The sequence below is a fragment of the Urocitellus parryii genome, chromosome 8 (genome assembly GCF_045843805.1).
Source record: "Urocitellus parryii isolate mUroPar1 chromosome 8, mUroPar1.hap1, whole genome shotgun sequence".
NCBI lineage: Eukaryota > Metazoa > Chordata > Mammalia > Rodentia > Sciuridae > Urocitellus > Urocitellus parryii.
The window spans coordinates 153,147,869-153,175,689 of record NC_135538.1 but is presented as its reverse complement, the minus strand read 5'-3'; the positions used below and the strand labels follow the sequence as shown (position 1 = coordinate 153,175,689).

At 46.1% G+C, this 27,821-nt stretch overlaps 5 protein-coding genes across 5 annotated transcripts; 2 read left to right on the top strand and 3 right to left on the bottom strand.

Annotated features, from left to right (window-relative positions):
* Positions 1 to 1,621: 1,621 nt before the first annotated feature.
* On the bottom strand, positions 1,622 to 2,217 carry LOC113195953 (histone H2A type 1-C). Its single transcript, XM_026407672.2, has one exon. It carries the CDS (start codon positions 2,066 to 2,068, stop codon positions 1,676 to 1,678), a length of 393 nt encoding a protein of 130 aa, XP_026263457.1. The 5' UTR covers positions 2,069 to 2,217; the 3' UTR covers positions 1,622 to 1,675.
* A 101-nt stretch (positions 2,218 to 2,318) lies between these two features.
* Positions 2,319 to 9,937, top strand: LOC113195955 (histone H2B type 1-C/E/F/G/I). Its single transcript, XM_026407674.2, has 2 exons — positions 2,319 to 2,794; positions 9,692 to 9,937. Exon 1 carries the CDS (start codon positions 2,406 to 2,408, stop codon positions 2,784 to 2,786), a length of 381 nt encoding a protein of 126 aa, XP_026263459.1. The 5' UTR covers positions 2,319 to 2,405; the 3' UTR covers positions 2,787 to 2,794; positions 9,692 to 9,937.
* A 1,917-nt stretch (positions 9,938 to 11,854) lies between these two features.
* On the top strand, positions 11,855 to 12,490 carry H1-6 (H1.6 linker histone, cluster member). Its single transcript, XM_026407668.2, has one exon. The coding sequence runs from the start codon at positions 11,855 to 11,857 to the stop codon at positions 12,488 to 12,490; it is 636 nt and encodes a 211-aa protein (XP_026263453.2).
* Positions 12,491 to 14,438: 1,948 nt separating this feature from the next.
* Positions 14,439 to 14,750, bottom strand: LOC113195962 (histone H4). The gene has a single exon (XM_026407683.2). It carries the CDS (start codon positions 14,748 to 14,750, stop codon positions 14,439 to 14,441), a length of 312 nt encoding a protein of 103 aa, XP_026263468.1.
* Positions 14,751 to 20,403: 5,653 nt separating this feature from the next.
* On the bottom strand, positions 20,404 to 27,518 carry Hfe (homeostatic iron regulator). The gene is made up of 6 exons (XM_026407663.2): positions 27,396 to 27,518; positions 24,610 to 24,873; positions 24,160 to 24,435; positions 23,178 to 23,453; positions 22,941 to 23,054; positions 20,404 to 22,148 (listed from the first exon to the last, which is right to left on the bottom strand). Exons 1-6 carry the CDS (start codon positions 27,478 to 27,480, stop codon positions 22,108 to 22,110), a joined length of 1,056 nt encoding a protein of 351 aa, XP_026263448.1. The 5' UTR covers positions 27,481 to 27,518; the 3' UTR covers positions 20,404 to 22,107.
* Positions 27,519 to 27,821: the final 303 nt, after the last annotated feature.

Sequence of the window (27,821 nt, the reverse complement as noted above, 5' to 3'; positions counted from 1 at the left end):
GCCAGATTCTGTGCTGACTAGATACAAGTTAACATCACGGGTCCTTGACCTTACTGGAAGACTTGCTGAAGAGAACGGACCATGGAGGTTAATAGAGTTCACAATGTATCACTCAGTATTCAAATACAACCTTTTGTTATTAGAGCCACAGGAAAGAGTTCAAATTTCTATTCCAAATTTCTATCTTCTTGCCTTACTCAACACATATTGGTGTATCTCTTGGAAACCATCTCTCTGCCAAACCAGTCACACGCTAAATCAAAAAAGCACTGGCTTTTTTTTTTTTTTTCTCCTCCCTCTCTTCATGTAGATTCTGGGGAAGTTATCTCTCCTCCACTCTTAAGCTCTTCACAGAGTTTAATATGCCATCTTGAACTTTCTGGTATGCAAATAAAGTTCATCTATTTTGTGTTGATTTTTCTATTTCCATTTCTGACAATAATCATTAGTAGTCCTGACCTTGGGACTTAATTTAAGCTCTGCTCCTCAGTTTCTTTATTATTAAATCTATGATAGGGTGAGAGACTTTTCCTAAGGTTGTTGGATTAAGTGAATTAATATGCTGGGAGCACACAGACAAGTGCCAGGCACACAGGAAATACCTAAGAAGCCATCTCTCCTAATCAGCCCAAGCTGATTTCACTGCTGAGCAGCTCCTTCCAAAGGACAGTGAACAAAGACAGGAAGAGGTGGAGGCCAAAGGAGTTAAAGACCTACACCCAACCAAGGTCATACACCTAGGAAGTGGGGGAGGTGCGTTTAAATCCAAATGGAAAATAAATCAATAGTTAAGGCTCAAAGGAAGTAAGGATCCATGTTCTCCAACATGCAGTAAATGTCAGGCATCTGAGCACTGAGGCCAGATTCACTTCAAGTCTGGTGGTTCTCAGCCTCCATAACTTTCAAAATGCTGCAAAATTTAACACGTGGCCATTAAGATATCCATTTGATTTCCTACCACCTGGCCTTCACTGAGATTTGAGATGCTAGACTTTTTTCCCCCCTTTGAGAGCAGCTTTGGGAAGGAGGGAGATAGAGACGATGTCACCAGACCCCACTACTCAAGTTAGTATCTGAAAAGCAGAAGGCACATCTGCAGGAACCAGTTTCTGCTTGGATTAACAATAATAAACTCCACTACACATTAGACTTTAATAGAGGAACGAAACCATTCAAAACCAATGCTTCAGCGGAGCTCCGGGAGTCCTGAATATGTTACTCCTCTGCTTGGCTAACCCAGGATGCCAGGCCTGGGCAAGCCTTGGCCGTGCTGGGTTTCCCTGCCCTCGCACTCCCATTCAAAGCAAACTACTCTCCGGCCCCAAACTTTAAACCTAGAAACTAGGAAAACAGGATCTTGGCAGTGTAATGACAGTAGCCCCATTTCGCCTGCTAGGGATTCGAGCTTAATTTACCAGTCACACGATCGTATAAATGGTGTCCCGAGAATATGACCAAGTACATACAAACGTTGTCACTACCCCACTAACAGTTCCCTACCATAGGCAAGTTTTTACCTTGTCCTCCAGAATAAAAGCTTACGGGTACATTAACATGGAGCAATAAGCAAAACAAAAGCTAGTTAGTATGAGTATCAGCTCTTTCTTTGAGAAAGTGGGGGGCTCTGAAAAGAGCCTTTGGGTTTGATTGTGTTTCCGGAAGCTCAGATGTCAGATCACTTTCCCTTGGCCTTGTGGTGGCTCTCGGTCTTCTTGGGCAGCAGCACGGCCTGGATGTTGGGCAGGACGCCACCCTGCGCGATGGTCACTCGGCCCAGCAGCTTGTTGAGCTCCTCGTCGTTGCGGATGGCCAGCTGCAGGTGACGCGGGATAATACGCGTCTTCTTGTTGTCGCGGGCCGCATTGCCCGCCAGCTCCAAAATCTCGGCCGTCAGGTACTCGAGCACCGCCGCCAGGTAGACGGGCGCGCCGGCCCCGACACGTTCAGCATAGTTGCCCTTGCGCAGCAGACGGTGGACTCTGCCAACAGGGAACTGCAGCCCAGCACGAGAAGACCGAGATTTCGCTTTGGCACGCGCCTTGCCGCCCTGCTTGCCACGACCAGACATCGTAGATCTGCACACTCAAGACACCAACACGAGAAAACAGGTTCTAGCAAAACAAATAAGGCCAGGAAGTATGTAGAACAGGCCTGCTTTTATAGACATTTCCTGGCTAGTAAATCCGACTCTCTGATTGGCCATAATAAGCATGAGTTAAGAAACCAATAGAAAAGCTGTATTTCCATACCTCATTTGCATAGTTCTGCCCCTGGATGACAGCACTGCCGTTTATCTTCCAATTAGGTAAGACTTGCTCTGCATCCTTCATTAGCATAAATGCCCTATAAATAGCAGAAATCTGCTTCAGACTTTCATTGTATTTCTGCTGTTTTAAGGCTTTAAAATGCCTGAGCCAGCGAAGTCCGCTCCTGCCCCGAAGAAGGGCTCCAAGAAGGCGGTGACCAAGGCGCAGAAGAAGGACGGCAAGAAGCGCAAGCGCAGCCGCAAGGAGAGCTACTCGGTGTACGTGTACAAGGTGCTCAAGCAGGTGCACCCCGACACCGGCATCTCGTCCAAGGCCATGGGCATCATGAACTCGTTCGTGAACGACATCTTCGAGCGCATCGCGGGCGAGGCCTCGCGCCTGGCGCACTACAACAAGCGCTCGACCATCACGTCCCGGGAGATCCAGACGGCGGTGCGCCTGCTGCTGCCCGGGGAGCTGGCCAAGCACGCCGTGTCCGAGGGCACCAAGGCGGTCACCAAGTACACCAGCTCCAAGTGAACTTCCAAGTAAGCGTTTTTACACCTAATCCCAAAGGCTCTTTTAAGAGCCACCCACATGCCCACAAAGAGAGCTGTGGACAACACTGAATTTAGTTGGGGATTAAACAGAATCAAATCCAAATGGTCAAACTGGCTTCACATTGTCTTGGATTAAGGCAGTAAGCACTGAGTTTTGCGACATTTTCAGTGTGCCGAAATCTGATTGGTAGACACAAGCCAATCTTTCCTCTGAGTACTAGTGCTCCACTTCTGCCGCAATTGGTCTGGTGGTTTTGCGCACAAAACTAGTGGCCACAGGCACCCTGGATTGTGATTGCAGTTGAGGAGAGGGCAGCTTCAAGTGCGGTGAAAACCAACCCACGCTGGCGACAGTGAAGAGCTGGAGCGAGGGTGAGGGAATTGAGAAGCTAGTAGACTGGGGCACACGCGGTCTCCACTGGAACGACTTCCCCTTTCCAAAACTCGGTTGGCTGAAATTACATCTTCCCTTAAGCAAGCCAGTTACTACCAAGAAAGCAGACTCTTTTTTTACATTTTAGGCAATGTGATTGTACTTACAAGATTACTTAAGCACCCTATGATGTCTGCAGGTTTGACACCTGGAAAGAGTATAATAAACTAAAACAGATAAGTTAAAAACTCCTAATTTTTTTAAAGAAATCAAGTTGTTTTAAAGGTGTTACCTCTTAGACTGTAACAATTTTGACAGTTTAGAGGTCTTGCTTAAATAGGATATAAGGAAATGTAAAGCTTTTTAAACGAGAATTTTAATACTTGGTATATACATTTATAGGGAAAAATCACCTTTCTAATCAAGATTACCTTATGGATGAACTCACTAACTTAATTATTTACTTTAAAGTGGTTCTTTTTAATAGCATGATGTAAACATAATACTCTACTAATAGGTTACAGAAGCTTAGAGATTATTATTTTTTCCATTTGGGATTATTAATTAATTTGAATTTACTAAAATTTTTTCCCCACTAGGTTTATTGGTTAAATGAGTAAACGTTTCATTTAAAATTTTAAAATTGTAACATGCATTGAATTAAATTAAATCATAATGTAATTTTTAAGGAGGGTTGATTTTTATAATGTTACAAATTAAAAGGACTCTGTCAGTTTAAAAGCTGAATTGTTACACTCTATAACTTTAATAATATAGATGAATATTGAGTAAATACAAGAGAATGACCATTTAGCATGTTTATTTTTTTTAAAAGTTGGTACTGTTTTGTAATGTAATAAATTCAATTGAATATGTATCATCACTTTAAAATAAGACTGTGAGCTTTTTTTGTTTTTATATACCTATGATTTATGTTTGCATCCTAACATAATAACCAGTTTTCTCTGATAACTTTATTTTTTTTAACCTATCCCAAATTCAAAGTAGTAAAACAGTTAAGATGCCTTTTACCCCAAAACAACAAAAAACGAAACAAAACAAAACCCAAACTATCTCTAGATCTTCCTTGACAGTCATTGAGCAATGAGCACTTATTTTCTTCACACTGTAAGGAAAAGTAAACTGCTAAAATAATTAGTCGAAGTTTAAAATTTGATTTTAAAAATTTCATTGAAAGTCCTTGGATGCTGGGAGTGTAGCTCAGGGGTGTAGTGTTTGCTTAGTACAGGGCTCAGGGATCCATCCCCAACAAAGGGGAAAAAAAAGTCCTTGATCTATACAGGAATAGACTATTCACACTGGGCTCTTTTGAAAATAATGAGCTACCACAATATCCTATTTTTAGACCCAGTCTTCAGGGTTTTTTTCTCTCCTCTTTTATAAAAATCTTATTTTACTTTGCCGGTTGAAGTCATCCTATGGTTTGATATAACTTGCACATAAGTAAAGGTGTGCTAATAATTAACTAGATGAGTTAATGGTTTGACAAACTCAACCCTCTTGAGACTGTGGGATGCTAATAATTGCCTACGTATAAAGACAGGTGAGAATTAAATGAAATGGAAAAATAACACTTGTTCCAGAAATGGAATTCTAATAAAATGGCTGCAGAACACTATTCCATGATTTAAAAAAAAAAAAAAAAAAAGAAAGAAAGAAAAAAAGAAAAGAAAAACAAGAAAAAAAAAAAAAGCCTCTGGGGACAGAGTCTCTTAAGTTTGACTCTTTGTAAGCACCAAGACTTTGAATGAAGTCTTTTGATCTCTCTGTGCCTCATGTTTTCATCTGTACCCTAAAGAGAAAGGTAATAGACGTACCTTCTAGAAGATTATAAAGATTAAAGATCTCTAGGCATGTTCTTAAGGACATAAAAACAACATTGGTTTTGAATCTTCCTGATTTGGAAGGGGATATAGATTCACCACTTTATCAAACAATCCTAGTGATTCTAAATTGAAGTCATTAAAATTAATTTTTCTCAGCCTTTACCCTGCATAATACTGGATGACCAGTTATAAAATTAACTTGGCAGAGTACACAGCTGCCTGTGTGTGACCTTTTGTGCAAGATATTCTGAGCTTTGGCTAAATTCTTTGAATTTAACATTCAGCTTGCCCTGTCCTCAATTCCTCTGGGGTGATTATAAATTAGAAAAATGACAGTGAATCTGGAGAAAGCTACTTTCTTGCTACTTCTAACCTCAGTTCTGAGGAAGAAAGAAAGTCGAACTGTGGTTGAATCATTTAAATATTCAGGTCACCCTGTCATCCAATGAGCTATTTGCAGAACAATCCATAGAAAATCTGTCTTTATTTCACTGTGGTTGTTAGTTCCTTGTGTTAGATCTCACTTCTGGCTTGGAAGGGACAAAGTGGCAGAGATGGTGGACTTGTCTCCTTTTGAGGAAATAGATCTACCTGTTGGAGGTAACCCTGAGGCAAAATCTTGACCTTATCATTTGCAAACCTAGGCTAATCCTCTGGCCATTCAAGTTGTCCAAAAGTAAAAGAATTGGTTTCAAGAGCAATAAGAATAAACCTTTATAATGCCTTTCTCCTTTGATCTCTTTTCTTTCTATATTCTTGCCCTCAATTTTCCTTTCAAGTTTTTTATCTGTTAGGCCCAAACTTAGCTATAGAACAAAATACACTGGAAATTTTAATTTTTAATACATTTCCATTTCTACGGTTAAACATTCTTAAACAATGTGGGTAATGGGCCTTGTGTTCTGGATTTTAAAAGACACATTTGGAATTTAGTTCTGAATGAAATACATTTTTAGAAATTAAAAAAATATATAAAATTTGCCTGGAGATATAGCTCAGTTTGTAGAGTGCTTGCCTCATGCACAAGGCCCTGGGTTCAATCCCCAGCACCAACACACACACAATATAAAAATAATTCTACAGAGATGATGCAGGATCTGAAATCTTACATGGAGAAAACTCGCTAGCCTCAAGTGGAGGTCACGGAGGCCTGTGCCCAGCAGACAGCAGGGCCAGGAGTTTTTAGAGTGCTTGAAGAGAGTGCTCAGGACTTTAGACTCTTAGGAGGCCGAGACAGAACTAGGCCCAATCAATTCCTAGGAGGGCAGAGGGAATGTCAATCAACTGGAAGTGAGGAAAAGGAACAACCACCTCCAACCCCCTATCATTTGAGCTTAGGCCTCGAGGGTGGTCTGCTCCTGGCTTAAAAGAGTTTTTCTTGCCTTCAGGATCCTCTAGGAACACCTGAGACAAACCTGGCTTGACCGTCTCTCCCACTGCCCCTCCCCTGGGGGACCTCTGCTGCCCCTCTGTCCTGCCCCACACTGTGGCCACGTATGCATGCACACATCAGCTGTTTCCCTCCCCTGGGCGAGTTCTGAGCTCCATCTCCCTACTGTTCTGTGTAACTTTTCTACCATTTCCACCTAATTGCTGAGACTTGTGAGTTGTGATTTCATTACCACAATATCCTTAGGGTCTATCCCTGAGCGTGGTAAATAGTAGATGTACAAAAACAATGGGATTAATGGACCGATTTTATATATTTTTGAACAACAAGCACTGTTCTACATGTGTGTACATGCAGTGAACAAAGTCAGAATCACTGCCTTCTGGAAGCTAGGACTCAAGGAGAGTCAAACAGAAGAGCATAGAAAGTCAAATATGTGGTCTGTTAGAAAGTGTCATGGAGGGGGAAAAAGATATCCAAAAAGGAGCAGTGTTGGGGGGTGAGGACCATAGGTGTGTGACATTCTCAGTGCTTAATCAAGGCAACAAGAGCCGAGCATGAGCCCCTCATGCCCAGAGGTCTAAAGAGAGCCAGCTAGCATTCCAGAAGCTTGGCAGTGCTTGAGGTTTGCAGGGGGGTGATATTTGTTTATCATCACAAAGGAGAGCACATGTGGCGTCCATGCTAGTATGAATGGCAAGATTGAGTTTGCCTCAACAGATCAACCTCACAGCAAAGCAAGGTAAGCAATACTTGCTGTTGTATTAAATAAACCCTCAAAACTTAGTGGGTTTAGCTGGGCACGGTCATGCACGCCTTCACTCCCAGTGGCTTGGGAGGCTGAGGCAGGAGGATGGGGAGTTCAAAGTCAGCCTCAGCAATGGCAAGGCACTAAGCATCTCAGTGAGACCCTGTCTCTAAATAAAATTCAAAATAGGGCTCAGTGGTTGAGTGCCCCTGAGTTCAATCCCTGGTACCGAAACCAAAACCTTATTGAGTAAACGCCACAGAAGTGAATTATTTCATTATCTGACGTCTCACAAAGGTGAGGGAGTGGAGCTCCTGCCACAGTCTTTCAGGGAGAAAGTCTTCTTCCATTAAATCCTCGGGGCATCCTCTGGTCTCAGAGATCCTGGCCAGAGACTGAGCATCAGGGCAGCAGACGAAGGGAGAAGGGAAGAGGCCTCTGAGAGAGCCAGATTGTCATGACCAGGCCTGGCAGTGGCCCAAGTCATCCCCGCCCTCCTTGCTGGGCTGGAGCTCAGTCTTGACGCCACCTCCCTGCCAGGGAAACAAGCAAATTCCGACTTCAGAATGCCTGTGCGTCCCCGCAGAGAAACGAACAGGACTCAACGGAGGAAGAGCCAGCACATTCTGTTGTCATGTCCAGTTCTGTGTCCTCCCCGTTCTGCTTGACCTCTCCCGCTTCCTCCTACCCTTCTGTGCCCATTTAAAGGGCCCATGATGGCTTCTGACGAGGCAGTGACAACACCTAGCCTAGACGGAGCATAGCCATAGTCTTAGGATGATCCAAGAAGGGTCTTCCTACTCTCCCCTGCACTGAAGGACCCGTGTCTGGTTCTTGGTCTGTCACCTGCTAAGGAGTCACCCCCCAGGCCAGTCTCCTTGGAAAAGGAGAAGGTTGCTGCCTTCATTGAGCTTACATGTCACCTGAGGAAGACAGGCAGCCAGCAAGTTATGGGAAGTGATTGCACAGAATAAGAGACAGGGATGACTTTCAGGGAAAGGGGGACCAGGCAGGGTCACGATCTGCAAATACCCATATTAACCTCCGTGCCGATGGCTGATGGCTCTAGTGGTCCACAGTGGTGTAGTACTCAGTATGTGTCTGGCACTGTCCTGTCTTACTACATCAATCGAATTGATCCTCAAACAACTCAATGTTAGCAAGAGAGCATGGGGTGGCCTTGAGGAATGATCCAGCCATGAGAAAAGAGGAGAAATAAAGCTCTATTGGTTCTACTCTCAACTGTTCAGAGGACCATTTCCATCGCCTTCACTGCAGGCAGGAGACTAGAAAGGGGTGTGGAGCGGGGTGTGAGCACAGGGAAGAGGGGCTTCCAGCATAGTCCTTAAATGGGGTGCCTTTTCAAGGGTGTTCGGAGAACATGTGTGCTACTTGGATTTGTGAAGACTGCAAGTAAGAACATGTCTATTAAATATACGATGGTGACATCAGAGGTCACCCCTTGGATTAGGAGCGGTCACCAAAGGTTGGTGGGGGGTACAGTGTCCTTCGTCACCTAGAGAGAGGAGTGCCTTCCTCATGCCCACCCCCCTACCACCAGGCTGTGCTTCCAGCCAGATCTTTTTTCAAAACTATCTAAATGTGACTACTTTTTTTTTTTTTACTACTACATGCAAAAGATGCAACAAAAGTTTCTGTCTTTCCCAAGTGAAGTAATGGCCTGGGTACAGTATGAATCAAGTTACAAGCAATCAGGTTATCTGAATGTGGGACACTTGTCACAGAAACCTACATCTTTCGGCCAGACTTCTGTGTCAGCCCACAGGAATTACAGGGGTATTCTCTTATGCAGTCCCTGCATGCATTACTCTGGCTGAGTTTGGACACTGGAGAGCATAAAATGAGATCTGCCTTGTTTACTTGTAAAGAAAAGGAAAAATTGTTACATAACGCTGCAAGAATCACACTAAGCATTTATTTGGGAACTTTCCATTAGCTATGCTTTTCTTCTGACTGTACTTCTTTGAAAGGAAGATGGAAGTGGGGGACATGGGAGTGGCTTCCTCTGTCAGCTGCTCATAGGAATGAGCACTTGAGATAAGAAAGCAGCTGCCCCACGTGGGAGCCCCTGGCATGAACCCCAGCCTGCCCTCACTTGAGGGCTTTCTCCATGCCTCTCAGGCAGCTCTGCAGGGCACGTCCAAGCCGATGTCCCACTTTGGACCATCTTCACCTCTGCTTCCTGTCACTATGTCTCCTTTAAGTGCAGACCAGAGGGCTTACTGCAGAGGTCTGTCATCCAAGAGCTGTGCCCCTGAAACTCAACCTCTCTGGGCCTTACTGTCCTCATCTGTAAGCAGGATGAATGACAGTTGATAACCTCATAAGGTTGTGGCAATGACCAAAGGCACTGGCTTCTAGGAAATGCTTCAAACAGTGCCTGGCACAGCGAGAACATCCAGTGAGTACCAGTCGCCATAGTCATCATATTGTTCTCCGAGTCCAGTCTAATGACGTGGCTGGGCTGCAGCAGTGAACTAACTAGTCAATCTCTTTCTTTCCCCAGGAGGAACAGACAGCCTCTAGACATCTCTCCACCTCTGCTTCCCCTGATGGACCCTGCTTTATCTCACAAGTCAAACCATGAAAATGAGTGACAGTGGAAAAAGACAAATGGAGGTACATGTAACAATCAAGGAAGGAACCATAGACACCTGGCTGAAGAACTCATTTTTTGTTTTTCTCCCCTGAGTGTAAGAGTGTTAGATATTCACTGTAGAAATTCGTGAAAAGAGAAACATTAAAAAAACAAACAAACAACTCCTAGTATCTCTTATTTATTATATATATCTGAGATAGCTATCTATCTATATGAATATGAACATACATAGTGTACACACAATATGATACATATAAAGGGCTGGGGTTGGGGCTCGGTGGTGGAGCACTCGCTTAGCACAAGTGAGGCCCTGGGAGTGATCCTCAGCACCACATAAAAATAAATAAATAAAATAAAGGTATTGTGCCCAACTACAACTAAAAGTAAATATTAAAAATTAAAAAAATAGATATAAAGCAAATGTAGTTATCATGCTATTAATATATGATTTTTTAGGTAACTGGTTAGAAATGCAATTTTTATGAATGTCTAATATTCTGCTGATGGGGGAGATATATATGTTGTAGATGGTCACAATACCTTTATAACCTTTATTTTATTTATTTATGTGGTGCTGAGGATTGAACCCAGTGCCTCACACATGCTATGCAAGCTCTTTACCACTGAGCCACAGCTCCAGTCCCTCCCTTGGACTTTTGATTCCTGTTCTGGGGGAATATCTATATCATACATAAGTCTTATTTTTCTTTTTACAACTGTTACAGGACAGGTAATGCATATGTGTGTGCATGTGTGTGTGTGCATGTGTGTGTGTGCCTGTTTTTACGATACCTTTTCAGCTAAGGTAAAATATGAATCATGGTTCCTTTTCTTTTTTTTTTTTTAATACAATGTAAGAATTTCCTAAATTCATCAATTCTTTGTTGCTTTTAAAGAAATGGAATGATAACTTCTGTCAACCTGTAAATATAAGAATCAGCCTGATCCATACCCTGATCCATAAGCCACTAACACTTAATGGCACAGAAGCTCCCAGGTATCATGGAGGGTCAGAGAGACAAACATATAAAAATATAGGGTGCTCAGAAAAATGCACCTGGGATCTCCTTATAGAAAAATATTTATAAATCAAGAATTACAGTGCATGTGGGGAGAAGCTCAGGGCCACATACAGGGCATTCTTTCAAGAACATTTTCCAGCACATTTGCAACCACACCTGCCAGTCCAGTCTTAGAGATTGGGTCTGCAGTTTCCACTAGGACTTCAAGGTTCCTGCCTCACCGTTTATAGTTAATTAGGGGCAAGGACTGTTTATCTGGGATGGGGGGGGGGGGGATATTGAATTAACAAAGGACAAAGGAAACCCAGGGTAGGACACCATTCATGAAGGTGGCCTGATTTGGGCCAAGCAGATCTCATGAGATCACGGCTACCACCCTGTCCTTGAAGGTCTTCCATATAGCTCCAGGAACTGGGAGGTAGTTTTAATCACAGACAGCCCTCATCCCTGTTGATTGTGTTTTATTTGATGATCCTTGGTTAAATAAGGACATACTCTGCAGTTTTTAGGTAATTATACATTCTCTAACTCCTCAATGAGACAGCTAAGAGATCTGTGTTACTTCCTTCACATATATAAGTAAATTTCAATAAAAATCGGGGCATGAATAATTTCTTTCCTTCACCAATAAGAAGCCACCCATATGGAAGGCCATTCGGAAGACAGGAAGTAAATTTTCTACTAGAAATTTTTTTTGAATTAACAAGGAAAAGAGGATGTTTGGTTCTTTCTCTTGAATTTGACAAAGAATCGAGGGCTTTCTCGAAAAGATTTGTCATGTAGGGTCATTTGTCACTGAAAGGTTAAAAGGCATATGAAATGTGAGTCTCTAGGAACCATCCTGCGGTGGAACCTAGGCGGTTTGCTACCCACCAGTTTTGTGGGATGCAACTTTTCGAGGTAAACAAACACAAATGCTCCTCCTCCGGGGGCGGGGGCGGTGCCTGAGCGATGCACCAATCACAGCGCGCCCTGCCCTATATAAGGCCCTGAGGCCCGGCCACTTTTCACGCTTGTAGGTGGTTGTTACCGTCCTTCTTCTTGTGCTATGTCAGAAACAGCTCCTGCAGCTCCCACTGATCCTGTTCCAGGCCCAATGGAGAAGCCGCCTGCCAAAAGGCGGGGGAAGAAGGCGGTCGGCCTGACAGGTGCAGGTCGCAAGGCTCGGAGTTCCTCGGTGTCCAAGTTGATCACTGAGGCTCTTTCTGAGTCCCAGGAGCGAGCAGGTGTGTCCTTGGCTGCGCTCAAGAAGGCCCTGACGGCCGCAGGATATGACGTTGAGAAGAATAACAGCCGCATCAAGTTGGCGCTTAAGAGTCTGGTGGGCAAGGGTGTTTTGGTGCAGACCAGGGGTACTGGTGCCTCTGGCTCCTTCAAGCTCAGCAGAAAGGCTGCTCCTGAAGCCACCAAGGCCAAGGTCAGAAAGCCTGCTTCTGCCAAGGCTAAGAAGCTGGTCCTGTCCAGGGACTCGAGGTCCCCAAAGGGTGCCAAAACCAACAAGGGAACCAAAAAGCCCAGGCCTACACCTAAGAAAGCTCCGGCGAGTGGAAGGAAGACCAAAGGAGCCAAGGGCATCCAGCAGCGGAAGAGCCCTGCCAAGGCCAGAGCAGGGAAGCCCAAGACTGGGAAGCCCAAGCTGGCTCTGCAGAAAGCCAACCCTAGGAAGGCGGCTTCGAAGAAGTGAGGAGAGGAGATAAGCCCAATTGTCTACGAACCCAAAGGCTCTTTTAAGAGCCACCCACATTTTTAAAATGGCTTGACACTGGAAAAATATAAAACTAGTTAGTGCTTATATTGTACTAGCAAGGTGAGTTACACTAGTGAGGTAGTCAAAGTTGACCACATGAGATGGCAAATGTAGTTGGGGTAGAGAAGGGTGTGCTGTAGAAGAGGGTCTGCTTTGTGGAATTATCTGCTTGAATTATCAAAATGGAGAACAGGAAGAAGTCAGCATAGAAATAAGCCTCATTTTGTTGAAAAAAAAAAAATGCTTAAGTCCACAGTTTACCCTTTTAAGGTGTATAATTCTAGTCAGTTTCCCTGGTGTCCATTGACTGAATTATTAATCATGGTGTTCAGGATTGGGGATAGGGAAGTTGAACCTTTCATTAACTTTAATGTTCCTCCTGTGTGATGGTTGAATATACTTTCTGTGTACAGTTGCAAGAATGTCAAGTAGTGTTTATGCTATGAGATGACTGATACATCAACAAACGTCATCTTTCATAATGTGTATTTTGAAACTATTGGTCTAGTAGGAATGTCATCTTAATTTTTTTTTGGGGGGGGGGCGTGGTGGTACTGGGGATTGAACTCAGGGCACTCTACCACTGAGCCATAACCCTAGCCATATTTTGTATTTTACTTAGAGGCAGGCTCTCCTTGAGTTGCTTCCTGCCTCACTATATTGGTGAGGCTAGAATTGAAATCGAAATTCTCCTGCCTCTGCCTCCAGAGCCATGAGATTACAGGTGTGTGCCACAGCACCTGGCTGATCTTAATATTTTAATATATCTTATTTATGAGAGTGCCAGAGCAGTCCACAGGCCAAGATACACTGAAATAACTATAACAGTTACCTTAAACCTTTATAGAAATATTTGTGACTGCAGTTGTTAGGGCCCAAATTAAATCTTCCTGTCCTAAAAATTGTATAAGTACACAGGGTCCAAGCTGAAGTACCTTAAATTTTTAATTTTTCCTTAATTTGATTTAGCATTCTTACATAACTATCATAAATATTAAGTCTATGCTAATGTAAACTTGTTTTCAGCTGTGGTTTCAGGAGTAACTGTACAAAACTATGCAGTGCATTCCAGTATGTTCTTCGGTGGCTCACTAGGTCCTCACCTCTCATTTATATATTTTGGCTTTTTGCAAAAATTTTGCACTAAAATGGAACATAACCTAACAGATTTCTATGTGTAGCTAATTAACCCAGTTCTTGGCTGCCTTTAAGCTGATGTTCCTCATGTTCCTATGAGGCTGGAATTGTGAGAATGGTCTAAGACCATGCTTCATTTGTCTGACCTGGCAGTGAGCCCATACAGGATGAAGGATGCCTCACCACCAAACCCCAAGTTACAATACTGGGGCTCCCTACAGGTTGCTCTTGGTGTTACCAACCTGTCTCCAGTTTTCCAAGTTTTTGTACAGGCCTTACAATATAGCCAATCATTTTTCCTGTAGTCCTGAGGCACATTACAGGGCCTCACTTTAGTCAGTAGTACAGTGCAAATGTTAATAATCCCCCCACCGCAATACTGAACTTCACGGCCCATTGAGTGTTTTGCCTGAGAAGCTGCAATTGTGCAATACATGTCATGAAACATGAGGCTATGTGCAAACGCCTCAGACCACCCAGCCACACGAAGAGGGGTGCTTTTCTAAAGCTTCCAAGCGTATTACGTAGGAGCACCTCTGTCCTTTCGGTTTTATTTGTGCTCGTTTTAAGCCCTTAAAACATGTGCTGCCGGGTACATTGTATCTCCGTCTTGCCCCAAGATTCGTCAAGTCATTTTCCCTAAGGAGCCTTATAATCCCTTAAGGCCAGTCCAGCTCTTTACATGAACTCGTGGGCGGCCCTGAAAAGGGCCTTTGAGTAACGTAAGCGACGGTGAAAACCAGGTGTCTTAGCCGCCGAAGCCGTAGAGGGTGCGGCCCTGGCGCTTGAGCGCGTAGACCACGTCCATGGCCGTGACCGTCTTGCGCTTGGCGTGCTCCGTGTAGGTGACGGCGTCGCGGATCACGTTCTCCAGGAACACCTTGAGCACGCCGCGGGTCTCCTCGTAGATGAGCCCGGAGATGCGCTTGACGCCGCCACGGCGGGCCAGGCGGCGGATGGCGGGCTTGGTGATGCCCTGGATGTTGTCGCGCAGCACCTTGCGGTGGCGCTTGGCGCCGCCCTTGCCCAGGCCTTTGCCTCCTTTGCCGCGACCTGACATGGCTGCGAACAGTGCCGCCAGACCTAACAAGCCCTTTAAATAATATTCATGCGGACCTGATTGAAAACCACTTACGTTGGCTGGGGTTTTCCAAATTAGGTCACCAAAGGGGGTGGAGCAAAAAGAACCTCGATGTTTTGATTGGTCAGTGAAACGTAGCTTTTCATTGGGCGGCTGCGAGGAGAGGTATTGACTGCTTTGGGCTGAAAAGCTTTACTTCTGCTTTGTATTGCATTATCCTGTCTTTGCGCTTCTGCAAATTGCGATTAATCTTATTCGGTCAGTGTCACTAAGAAGGAGTCCCATCCCACATTTCCTTCTATTTTCACCTAGTAGGCATAAATTAGGTAGGGGTTCCTTGGGCGTGAGTACAGATAATGTCTAAAATAAAATGGATTCTTGTGTGGTTGGACTTTATCTCCAGTACTGCAGGTATTCCTCGTTAAACCAACACATTTTGATTGTCTGTGTGCTGGGTAAAGTTTAAGGCTGGCCATGACAAAAGTACCTAAAGTCTCTTTTATGCTTGGGAATATGAAACGGTAGAAAAACAACTGCAAGTTAAATCTCCCTCCTGTTTCCTAATTTGAGTCAACATTTATTGACTTTTTATTTTTTTTTTTTGGCAAAAGTCTGAATCAGGGAACAAGAGAACAGAGCTAAGCTTGAGGGCTTGCGTAATCAGTTACCTCTCTTCCCTTTCCCGGACTGCTGAACCTGTCTGATCTCCACGAAATTCCAAACAGGCTTCCCTTACTGCCTGTATTCATCCACTTTCAACTTGCTCAGGTTTTGGAGACAAAGGAACATACGTTTTGTAGAGTTGGGGATTAATTGTAGTACTAGGCTAATACTTGATTAAGGTCATTACAGAGCCTACAAATTCCTTCCTGGGAGTCCTTTGATAAGATTATTGGTGTTAAAATAAGGCTAATCACACTAAGAAAACAAAACCAAAACCAGACCAAAAAAAAAGAAAGAAAGAAAGAAATAGGTCTGAATAAGGTTGAAAGTCTCTTCAAACCAAGTTTCTCCTTAGCTTCCTGATGCAGATTTTGATTTTGGAAATTTTCACACACACACACAGACACACACACACACACACACACACACAGGGTACTGAGGATTAAACCTAGGGGTGCTTAACACCTGAGCTACACCCCCCAGACCTTTTTATCTTTTATTTTGAGACAGGGTCTAAGTTGCTTAGGGCCTTGTTAGATTGTCAAAGCTGGCTTGGAATTTATGATCCTCCGGCCTGGGCCTCTGAGCCACTGGAATTATAGGCAAGGGACAATCACTGTTGTCTGAAAAAAATAAACAGGCACACTGCCCACCTCCCCTCAGTTAACAGACTTATTGTGGATTCTTAGAATGAGACTATGACGAGATATACCAGGTGTGACAGCCTCAGACCTGCTCACATGAAAAGAGATGCACTGGGAAAAAGAGATCCAGAGCGGGCAGGAAAACTGCAAATGTCATATGGTTTGTAGCACTTCTAAAATCATCAAGTGGTTTTCTTCTGTCCCCAGATTGAAAGGTTTTAGATTCCTGACTCCCCATCACACACTTTTAGCAGATTTGCTAAGGCTGAAGGTCAAATATAGCAGAGAAAAAGTACAAGGACCCAGACCATTCACAAAACTCTGAATCTCAATGTGCTTTTTAATTCAGGAAAATAAAATTATAGTGTATAAATTATGGTAATTTTGTGCCCTGACACACATGCCAGAAAGTGCCATCTTTGGTTAAACTGGAGTTTTATGTTGTCTTTTCCCCAACATTATTTTGCCTATTAGATTGTTAATAAACCTCACTTGTATTTCACATTTAATTTGTTTCTTTTTTTCTATTGTCTATTTCAAATATCCTCTGTTCTAATTTTTCTCAATGACAGAGACTAAAAGGGGAAAAAAAGATGATCAAACAAATAGACAAACATATGTATGAATACACATATAAATATATATGTAGATATGTGTTAAAAATTGATTTTTCTATTCCAGGAAGAGTAGTACCTGATCATGGCTTGGGAGAAGGAAGGCTCATTCCTGAATATAAATGGTTCCCTATTCTCCTTTCCTTTTCCTCTTCCTTCTGGGTGAACCTAGAGTACCAGAACCCATTCATACAGCCTGTGAACTAGGCCCTTCAGGTAAAAACTCTGCAAACACGTCGTGGCTACTAGAACATATGAAGCACTCAAACAAAACTGTAATATAAATCTTTAAAAACGCATACTGTCCAGGCTGCTGCCTCCCCCACTAACTCCATCAGAATAACCAAGTTAATGGATAACCAAGTTAATGGATAACCAAGTTAACTTTTTAAAAATAGTTCTCAACAAAAGCTGTCCAGCATTCACTACGACTTTTAGTAAATAATTATTCTTTAGTGAAAAGTAAAGAAACAGGAGGTTAGAAACACCTTGGAGCTATATCACCATGATGGAAGTGCCCAAGCACAGTCTCTGGGGGCTCAGACCTCCTGGGCTGTAAAACATTCCCATGGCGCCCCCAGGCAGACAGTCAGCACCCCTACCCCACCCCTGGTCTGGGCAGACAGCTCTGCTGGATGCTGGCTCCCCTCACACCCATCTTGGGCTTCAGAGTGTTTCTCTTTCCTAGCTCTGGCCTTCACCCTGGCTGAGAGCACAGACTCACCTTCCCTGGCTTAGTCAGTCATCAGCATTGGCACATCTTTGGCTCAGCAGCATGCACTATGGACCTCCCAGTTTTCCTTTCTTCCCCTCTTTACTCTTCTAAGAGAACGTTCCTGCTTTTTCTCTGCAGTCCAAGTTTTCTTTTTCATGTGTACTCGTTGGGTCTGCTCTTTCGTGTGGACACTCCTGTAAACACTATTTCTGTGCTTTGAACTGCTTTTTAAAGAAGTTATTTGGACAGTTATTTTAAACATTTGCTTCAAAATTTTTATAAACTTGGTTGCAAATACATTTGATTTTCAAAATTCTCTTGAATACTTTCTTAGTCACATACACGTAAAGCCCAAAGAAAGAATTTTGTATTTGCTTTAATTGGGAACTCAAATTTAGACAAAAGAAAGACCATTGATAGTTAAATCCATATTTTAAAAAGATGTCCCTGTACAGGTGGCTAAGCTCTTTGGGCAGTCGTGAAGTTGGTTATTGACTGTTTTATCAAAGTCCAGTGCAGCAACTCAGCTTAAGGAATGGACCCAGGACATTCCATGTACCTACAGAGTAAAGTTACCTGACAAGACATGCACTGAAGTCTATACAAAGATTGGTAGTTACCTTCTAAAGAGTGTGTTGAAGATTCCAAAATTCTTTTCAGAATTTTAGGACTCAAATCCATAATTTGATTTCTCAAAAATAACAACAATACTTCCTCCACAAATCTGGTAGCTAAAACTATTTGTAGAGCTTCAGTACTACCCATTTCAATATTTCTCATGTCCATAATAGGTCTGAGTGATACAGAAAAGAAATGGAAATGACACAGAGAATAAATGGAAATGTGAATCTAATAGGTAGAAATTTTTATACTACAGAAAAAAATTCTTAAATTAAAAAAAAAATACATACCTCAAAAAATATTTCAAAATATTTCTGATAAAATTATAGGGCTATAGTAAATTCTGAAATGTTAAAACAAATTCCATGCTCAGGATAGAAGCATCGAAGTGTTGCTACCCAGCAGCAGATGAATGCCTGGGGTTATACCCCAAGAGGACAGGAACAGAGCCACACGTTTCTGAATGCAAAGGTAAGTGTTGTGTAGGGGTTGAGAGCTTGACTCTGAGACAGATTCACTGGATTGAAACTGCAGCACCCTATTTCTACCTGTGTAAGATTCAGAAAGTTACATAACCTCTCTGTGCCTTGGTTTCCCTAAAATCAAAATAAGGGTAACAGAACAACAGTAGTTCCTTCTTCAGGGGGTTCTTTGGAGGAATTACATTAATGTTCAGAAAAAAAGGCCGATATCTAGTAACAAGAACTAGCATAAAAATAGTTTTAGAAGGCATTCATGCCACAGAAGACTCTACTGAGGATGCAAATATGTCTGAGCAAAAAATAGGCAATAGAGAAGGATCTACTCAAGATACACCACATGGATCTTGCACTCCTTAAACTGCTGCTGAGAAACAGAATGCTGAGCATCTGTGCCATGCCGCACAGCCTTGTGGAAGCAGCCGAGCTTCATAATAAAATTGTCCTGCAAAGTGTTTTCATATTGTGTTTATATTCTACACGTTATTACATTGTTGGAGTAATTCCTGATGCAAAGGGAAGAAGAACAAATTATGACCCTAAGTCTACAATACATGCCCACATGTGAGCATCTCTAATGATTAAAGCCATGCCCATCGCTGGGACAGCCAGTATTCAGTCAGAGTGTGGTTAGAACCGAAACAGGGGGTGGAAAACAGCTTTCTTATAAAGTTTGGCAAGTTACTGAAAGAGGTTGCTTTTAAGTGTGCCAGTTTCACGGTACATAAAGCACACTCAGCACCAAAACTGAGGCCCAGCAGGCCCCCTCAGCCACTGCACTTGGCTCTGATGACCCGGTGGCTGTTCTCCTGGCCTGTCACCGACGCAGCTCACAGTGACCTGGGATTCCAGCCGCTGCAACAGCGGAAATCTGTTTTTTGTTTTTTTTTTTCCTCTAATTTTAGACGCTTTTCTCTGCCAGTGTTCCTTGCAAAGGCCCTCTTTGAACCCTTCACCTTCACCCACCCGCTAGCACCCCAGACACGTGACACGGTGACCCCGTTATCACGGCCACCAGGTGGCGCCACCCCCTAACTCACCCGCTGAATTTTTGCCAAAGGCGAAAGGTGCAGAATCTAAAATGTGGGTCTTCTATTCTTCCCCCTCCCCGACGCAAGGATCCTTTGCTCCTAAATGACTACAGGACAAATGTAACTCCATATTATATACAACAGCAAGAATGGAATCCAGTTGGAACAGGTTGTACTCCATATATGTATAATAATGAAAATACATTCTACTGTCATATCTAAAAAAAAAAAACAAGTTAAAAAAAAAAGACATAGGCCTTCAATTTTTTCAAATGTAGCTGGCCTTAAAAGTTGATGAACAAAGGCCAGAAAAATTAAACTGAAAGAAAATAGCACTTTAACATTTCTATGGTAGAAAAAAATTAACAGGCCAGTCTCTGATTAATCCACATATTCTTGTGAAGATCAGGGTGTTTCTTGAAATTTTAGCCTGAGTGAGACACAACAAATACAACACAAGCCGTTGTAGAATTAATTGTAACATCCATTCAGGAGGTAGGATAAGAGATGCCCCTGGGCATTCTGTTTGGAGTTTAGTATTAGTTATTTAAAAATATGCTTAGTTTGAAGATAAAATAACCAATGTCTTATGATTAGATGGTAATGTCTTGACAGTGAATAAAAACAATCAATTCAGCAACCACAGTTTAATGAAAGTATTCCATGGGGAAAAAATATAAAAAACATTAAAAGCAACGTGAATGTCTTCTACGTGAATAGTTAATTATATGCATGATGAACAATATTAGTAAAATCATGCCGTAAACACCACAATTGTGAGCACATGTGTGTGTGTGTATTTAATTCATATACTGTAATGCGGCAGTATACATGAGTCGTCAATAGAGTTTATCACTGGCTCGTGGAACGGTAGCTTTAATTTTATTTTCAACTTTTCTACAGTGAGCTCAATTTTACTTTCTTCTATATAACTCTCATAAACAGAAGAAAAACATGAAGTTTTTTTTTTTTTTTAAAGTTGAGATTCTCTGCTCAAATTCAATGCCTACCAACAAACTTTTGAGCTGTGCTTGGTTTCTTGAGGCACCTGCCTTCCCACAGTGCCACAGCACACGTAGCCAAATGTATACATTGCAGCCAAAAGTATGAGGCAACAGAAAGTAGGCCCATGGCACCTGGATGGAGATCTATGGACACATGCAAACATGACTCTCCAACACGCTTGGATGACTCACTTTCCCAGAAATCTGCAAGTGACCAGGTTAGATTGATTTTTTAGGATGTGCATAACTGGGGATGAGAACCAGCAGCCCCTGGAGGATGCCTGGGTGTCCTCCAAGCTGCCTGACAGCTTCCATTTTCTCAGCTAACAATGAGAAATACTGCTCTAGTTTGAAGAGGGAAGTGACATCAGGATTCTGACTCCAGAGGCAATGGCTGAAGGTGGACGCAATCAAGTCCAGTACAGCCACCAACTGAACACACCAATCACAGTCCTCCTACGGGGGTTAAAGAGAGTCAGAAAGAACAGCAGAGGAGTGGGACCACACTGGGGGTCCTTCCCACATGTGGTGAAGGATCAAGCAGCCAGATGACTGAGTCTGAAAGCCATCTCTGTCCCTGGCAAGCGGCAAGGCAAGATGCTCTGTAGTTCACTTTCTTCCTCTAAAAGGCAGGGTGGGAGAATAACAGTACCTACCTCGTAGGATTAGTATAAGAACTACTCCCAGTAATGCATGTGAGTAGAGGCTCAGAACAGACTGACACCAGGCACTTTTGGAAAACAAGGGTCAGCCTCATTATCATCACTATGATCATCCTCGTCATGATTTCCTTTGTCAGAACAACAAGACAAGGTACTTTGGGTCCAGCATACCAAACAGGCATCACAAACGCAGGTGCCATTTAACTCTGAAAACCTATAGGACATCTTTGTACAAATGAGGAAAAGGTGGCCCTCCTTAATCTTCTCCCCTGCTGAAAACCGTCACACTGCACACAAACAGCCATCCCTGGCCAGGAGAGGCGCCTCCTCAGCGCTGCAGTGCACAGCCTCCACGACTGTGCCACGTCCCAGATCACACTTTGATGGAACAAAACCAGGCTGTGGTGACAGACACTGGATAATAGAGAGGATTTAGAGAGAGCCAAGTGGGTCCTGGATGTGAGAATCTGTGTGCAAAATTCTGACAGGAGTACAAATATGCACACCCTGGGGTGAAGGGCCATGGCTTTTCTCTGATGTTAAAAGGAACCACGAGTCCCTAAAATGTAAGGAGCCCTCTTCCACATACAGGAGATGAGATGACATAGGTGTGTGGGGTCCGAGGCGAGAGAGGAGAGGAAGGAAGTGTCCACAGTCAGCCTGAGATTCATGAGAACCAGCTCTGGGGGACAGGTCACAGCCTGGGTTGCTGTCATGCAGGAACCCAGCCCCAGGTGGAGGAGACTTCCTGGGAAGTGAGCAGGGAAGACCGGAGCAGAGTTCTGCAGCACTTTCTGTGTGGAAGGCCCGATTCTGTCCCCAAACACTGAGGAGTCCACAAGTGCGCCTGTCTGAGTCTGGCTGTGTTTCCTTCCTCCCTGCAGGAGGTCAGCAGGCTGTACCTCACTGGCGATCCGCTAAGACATAGTCCCTGGCGACGCCTCCTGTGAAGACAAGAGGCCCAGGGGCAGGCAACACAGACCAGGCCGCATGGCGCCTCTTCCTGTCCCTCCCTTCCCCGTTCACCCAGGGCATCCCTGACCACTTGTACCAGGGCTCTGGATTTCAGGCACCATCAGGGCTGGTCTGGAACTGTCTGTTGGCTTTCTACCTGGTCTCCTCCCTCCTCCCACCAAACCATTCACCACAAGGAAAGCCAGGTCCTCCCTGCTGTGTCCCCTCCCTGATGCCCAGTGCTCAGGACTCTGCGGGGCTCAGGACTCTGCCTTCCCCCCACAACAGAAGTCCAGAGGGTCAAACTGGTGACATTCAGGAATGCAAAGCCAGGGGCAAGGCACAGTGACCACTGCTCTCCTGCCCACTTGGTCCTCCTTGAGTGGTCGCTCAGCGGTGTGGACCCTGTGGTCCTCGGCCTCATCTAGAGATCCCCCTTCGTCAAGGTTCAGAGCCATTCTTGACCCTGGTGGACAGGACCCATCCTTCCTTGGACACCCTGAAGCCTTCGTGTCACACCTGCGGGGCCTCAGGGGTCCCCTCAGTGGTACTCACTTACCATGGATTTCATCCCCTACAGGACTTGGGTAGTGGCTTCCTTAGCCTCAAAGCCCCTGCTGTGACTTAAACTTGTAAAACAGCACCTGCTCAGAGGGTGTCTGCTGAGCCCAGAACTTCATCAGTTCCCTTCCTGCTGCCCAAGGACGGGACTCCCCTGCCCGCTTCCTTCAGGACTAGGACACCCTGGGAGGAGGCCCAGTGCCTCCTCCTCTCCTACTCACTGGAGGCGTGCTTCTTCCTTAGAGTTCGGAGTAGAACTCCAGTCAAGACGACGAGGATGCCAACCATGGTGCCACCGACCACCCCAGTCACCAGGGTGCTGGGCGACGAGGGCGCTGGAACAGCAGAGCAGGTTCAAGCCCACGACTAGCACCCTGACCCCAGCAGGCCCCGCCCTCGATGCCACCCAGACCACCCCTGCCCGCATAGCAGATGTCCTCGGCCCAGAGGGCACCTACCCCAGGTGGCCATGAGGGGCTGGTCCAGGCCTGGGTGCCCCACCTGGCAGGTGTGCCTCTGCTCCTCCCCAGGGGGCACAGCCAAGGCCAGCCAGCCCTGGTAGGTGCCGTCCCCACTGGGCAGCACGTCCTGAGGCTCAACCTCCTTGGCATCCAGTGGCTGGCTGTCCTTCAACCACCTCATGCTGATGTTCTGGGGGTAGAAGTTCAGAGCCCGACACCGCAGAGTGGTCACTGCAGAGGTCACGTGACGCGTCACCTTCACCCACGGAGGCACTTGACAAGGAAGAGGAAGAGTGAGGACAGGGGGACTTTCATCCTGCCAGCAAGACTGGGTTTCACTTCCCTCCAGAGGTTGGAGGGACGCACCCTTCAGAGAGAGCAAACTGCAGCGGGGACATCTTTGTTCTAAGATGGTTTCCATGATCTACGTCTGAGGCAGTGAGACTTGCAGATTAGGCACATTGATATAAGCCTGACCCCCGACCACTATGAAAATACGAATAACTGTTACCCATGTCCTCTGTTCTGACAGGTGAAGTCTCCCTTTACCCGGATCAAAAATGACTGAAGACAGATTATCCATTCTTCTGGATCGACCCTGCGTTCATTCTCGTAAGGAAGGGCCTTGTAAGGCAGGCAGGCTGCAGCAGTTACTGCCATGTTTTATAAAAGTCACTTTAATCTCCAAGAGACTCTGCTGCCCCGATACATCACCCCACTTGGTATTTTCCTGCCCAGGAATTCATGGTACCTCAGACACTTGCTCTTAAGTCATGTGCATAAAAAAGCAACTGAAACCATTGGCTGGAGGTCGCGTGGTCTATCTCAATTATAAGGTGAAGGCCCTAGGACTGGGAAGATCCTTTCCAGAACATGGAGAGAGATGCACAACTTCAACCGCTTCAAAATCTCACGAGGGATCCCCTGCCTTGTGTCCCCCTCCTGCCATCTCCAGAGCATGGGGCACGTGGGTACATACCTTGCTGGTCCAGAATGCCTCTCCCCAGCTCCAGGAGCTGCCGCAGCTGCTGGGGGCAGTCCCTCTGAAGGTAGACCTTGTTCTGCTTGGCCCGAATCTGGTGCACTTCCCACTCCAGCTTGGTGGGCCAGGCCTGGGGCTCTGCTGCCCTCCAATCCAGTGTGTCCGGGCAGAACTCCAGGTGGTCCTGCCCATCGTATCCGTACCTCCAGAACCCCCTGGTGCTGTTGTCTGCTTGCACCTCGCAGCCAAGCATCACCTGCAGGGTGTGAGACTCTGGCAAAACCCCAGCCTTGTTACCAACACCAAAGGAGTAGGTTCCTGCCCCGACATCCCCAAGGGCCCAAGGACATCCCCAAGTGAGAAAACTCCCTTCCTCTCCCTTGCCTTCTAGCTCCTTCCATCAGATGCACCCCTGAGGTGGCACAGGACTCTGGCCCCTCCACGTACCCTTGCTGTGGTTGTGGTTGTCCATGATGGTCCAGAAGTCCACCGTGAACATGTGGTCCCAGCCTTTCAGGCTCTGACTCAGCTGCAGCCACAGTTGGCTTGAGGTCCTGCCCTGGACCCAAGGGGCTCTGGCTTCGGCTCTGCGACTCTCATGATTGTAGGACACAAACAACTGGTCATCCACGTAGCCCAAAGCCTCAAACAAGGGCAGCCCGAGGTCCAGCTCTGAAGCGCCCATGAAGAGGTAGCGCAGAGAGTGGGACCCTGCAGACAGAGCCAAGGCCATCAGCAGGGGGCAGGGGGAAAAGGGAGCAGAGCATCATCTACCACCAGCGGCTTCTGCTGCCGACCCTGAGGAGAGAGACACAGCCGCCTTCCCTGGGCTTGAAGCCCTGGCTGCCCTCTCTTGTTGCTGCTCCCTGTGCTGCACAAGGCTGCCCACCACGCTGCCCCCACCCCACTCCCACACCTGGGCCACTTCTCCAGGAGCCAGGACCCTGGGGAAGCCCCAAGGCATCTCCAGCCCTGGTGGTTGAGCTTAGGATGGTTGCTCACAGCTCTCTAGAACCAAGTCCCCAAGAACTTGCTCCCACTGGAGCTTTTCTTCCAGCATAGCTGCTTGATTCGAATCTCAAATTCACGTCCAAAACCAGGCTCTGGATTTCCCGCACAAACTGCCTTCGCCATCTCATGAACAGCCTCACCAATCACTGCATTTCTCGTCCAATTAAATTAACATAGAGTAACATAATTAAAAAGAGTCACTTTTGAATTGGCTCTTTCATGCCATGCATAGGTCCTTCAATGACTTCCTTCAAAATACACTCAGAATATCAACGTCCCCTCACCCCCCCTCAGCACTCCATCATTTCTGGCCTCCAGGAGGTATGGCTTCCTGGCTGGTCTCCCTTAAAAACCTGCCTCCGCGTCATCTGCTGGAGTCCACACGCCAGTCTGGGGGTGCTGCATAGTCCTGTCCTCCTTTTTCTTCCTTCAGCCCAGTGGTTCTTAGTGAGGAGATTTTGTCTTTCAGGAACATTTGGCAATATCTGGATATATTTAGTGGTCACTATGGGGAGGAGGGTGTAGCTCCTAGTAGCATACACTGAACAGAAAACAGCAAGGCTGCTCATGTCCTACCGTGCCCAGGACAGTTCCCTCCAACAACAAACGCTGAGTGTGTTGAGAAAGCCTGCTCCAACCAGCTTGCCAGGCCCACTCAGTTCCCTGGTTTCCTGGGAAACTCTGTTCCCAATCAGTCCCAGTGTCCACCTTACTTTTTTCAGATCTCTGTTCAAATGTCAGAGTGACAGAGAGGCTGGCCCTGACCTCCCTGCTTCACCTCTTCACAGAACCCAGTGGCTACCCCATGTTGTGTATTTTTCTGCTCATTTGTCTATTATGAAAAATATCAGAGGGCAAAGACTGGGCTCTGGGGCTGGGGATGTAGCTCAGCAGCACAGCGTTTGCCTAGCAAACGCAAGGCCCTGGTTCCATCCCCAGGGACCCAGGGAAAACAAAAACAAAAGACAACTTTGTGTTGCTCTCCCCTTGGGCCTAGAACAGTACAACACACCATTGAGATTCTTTCTATGCTTCTGAACAACGAATATTTCTGTTCAACGTCGGAATCTGCGAGTCATCCTACAATAATGGTAAAAAGTCAAAGGGATGAAGTGGAGACATGGCTTTGCCACCAAAGCCTGGTGTAACTTTGAACAAAGTCACCTGTAAGGGCCCATGCCTCACTCCTGTGTCTGTGAAATGTGGACACAATGCACACAGTACCTCCCACTATGTGCTAAGGTAGGTAACTGTCCTGCACTGAGTGCCCAGTTAGGTAACTAGAGAGTCAACAGGAGCTAAGACTGGGGCCACTCTTAGGACCGAATTTAACATCAGAAAACGAAATTGCTGACATTCTTTGAAACCAGAAAAGAGTCATTTAACCTGAGGCCAGCTGTCTATGGAACCGATTAATACTTCCTATTTCCCAAGGCACAATGGCAGTCAAAATCACAGATCTGATGTGGCTTAAAACTGAGTCCACTGCTAAAATGTCATCCTTTGCTTTGGAGTCCTTTTGAAAAGCTCCGGTATTATACTCTATCAGAGCTTAGCTGAAGGCGATGCTCTTCCGCCGGGTTGGGCTCAATCCTTAACTCCTTAAAGTACCTGGTATTTCCAACAGGAGGACCAGCGCCAGGGACCCGGGAGGACCCGAGACAGGACGCTCAGGGGGCTCCCGGGGCGGGGCCGCCACCCGCTCACAGCGACGGCGGAGAGTGGAGTCCCGCCCGCGCCCCGGGGTCCCTCGACGGGTGGCTGCCAATCTGCGCCGCGCCCGGGCGCGGAAACGCCGAGCAGCGCCCTGGCCAAGGTCCCGAGGCAATGACGCAGGAACGGGGACAGCCAGCGTTAGGGACGACAGAACCGAGGCGAGCCGCGGGCCCCAGGCCGCGGGCGGCCCAAGCGGGGAACTACGAGCTTCAATCCGAAGCGTCCCGTCGGGGAGGAAGCGAGCGAGAGGTTCCAAAGGCCACCAGAGCAGGGACGCGGGGCCCGGGGAGGGGGACGCGCGCTGGGTCCAGGGACCCCGCCTGCACCTCGGGGGCGGGCGCTCCCTCCCGGGGTGTGGGCGGGAGACTGCGCGGGCCGGACCGGGTGGCGGACCGGGTGGCGGACCGGGTGGCGGACCGGGTGGCGGTCAGCAAACTCCCAGGAGCCGAGCAAAGCCCGTCGGGCAGCCCCTCCCTCCCGCGCTGCGGCCGCAGCCCCGCACTCACGCGGCGGTCGCCCCTGCGGGACCACGGTGCGCACCAGCAGCAGCAGCAGCAGGAGCGGCAGCGCGCGCCGCGCTCGAGGGCCCATGTCCCCTGGCCGCGCCTGGGACTCCGCCTCTGCGCGGGCAGGGAAGCAATGACTCCAGAAGTCACACCGGGCCATCGCCAAGGCCTGAGGTGCCCGAGGAGCTTCCTGGAGAGACCCCTTCCAGGTCACAGGGAAAAGGACGCTTGGTCCCAGGGCCTGGGCTTTTCCCCTTGCAGGCAAGGGCACCTGCTTGTGCCCACTGGGTGAATCCTCACATCCTGAGCGGGTGTTGCTGACCAGGAAGTTTATATCATCATGTTCCCATCTAAATGCTCAATATTTAAATGTTAATTAATTCAAAACTTTGATGATGAATTTTCAAAACTTTTATCTCAAATTTA

What these genes read in the sequence shown, in the direction of transcription:
- LOC113195953 (XM_026407672.2), bottom strand. Translation starts at nt 2,068, where the DNA reads ATGTCTGGTCGTGGCAAGCAGGGCGGCAAGGCGCGTGCCAAAGCGAAA.
- LOC113195955 (XM_026407674.2), top strand. Translation starts at nt 2,406, where the DNA reads ATGCCTGAGCCAGCGAAGTCCGCTCCTGCCCCGAAGAAGGGCTCCAAG.
- H1-6 (XM_026407668.2), top strand. Translation starts at nt 11,855, where the DNA reads ATGTCAGAAACAGCTCCTGCAGCTCCCACTGATCCTGTTCCAGGCCCA.
- LOC113195962 (XM_026407683.2), bottom strand. Translation starts at nt 14,750, where the DNA reads ATGTCAGGTCGCGGCAAAGGAGGCAAAGGCCTGGGCAAGGGCGGCGCC.
- Hfe (XM_026407663.2), bottom strand. Translation starts at nt 27,480, where the DNA reads ATGGGCCCTCGAGCGCGGCGCGCGCTGCCGCTCCTGCTGCTGCTGCTG. An exon ending in CAACCACAACCACAGCAAGG is followed by an intron (nt 24,436 to 24,609) that starts GTACGTGGAGGG and finishes GGGTTTTGCCAG; the next exon opens with AGTCTCACACCCTGCAGGTG. An exon ending in AAGGAAGAAGCACGCCTCCA is followed by an intron (nt 22,149 to 22,940) that starts GTGAGTAGGAGA and finishes TTGTCTTCACAG; the next exon opens with GAGGCGTCGCCAGGGACTAT.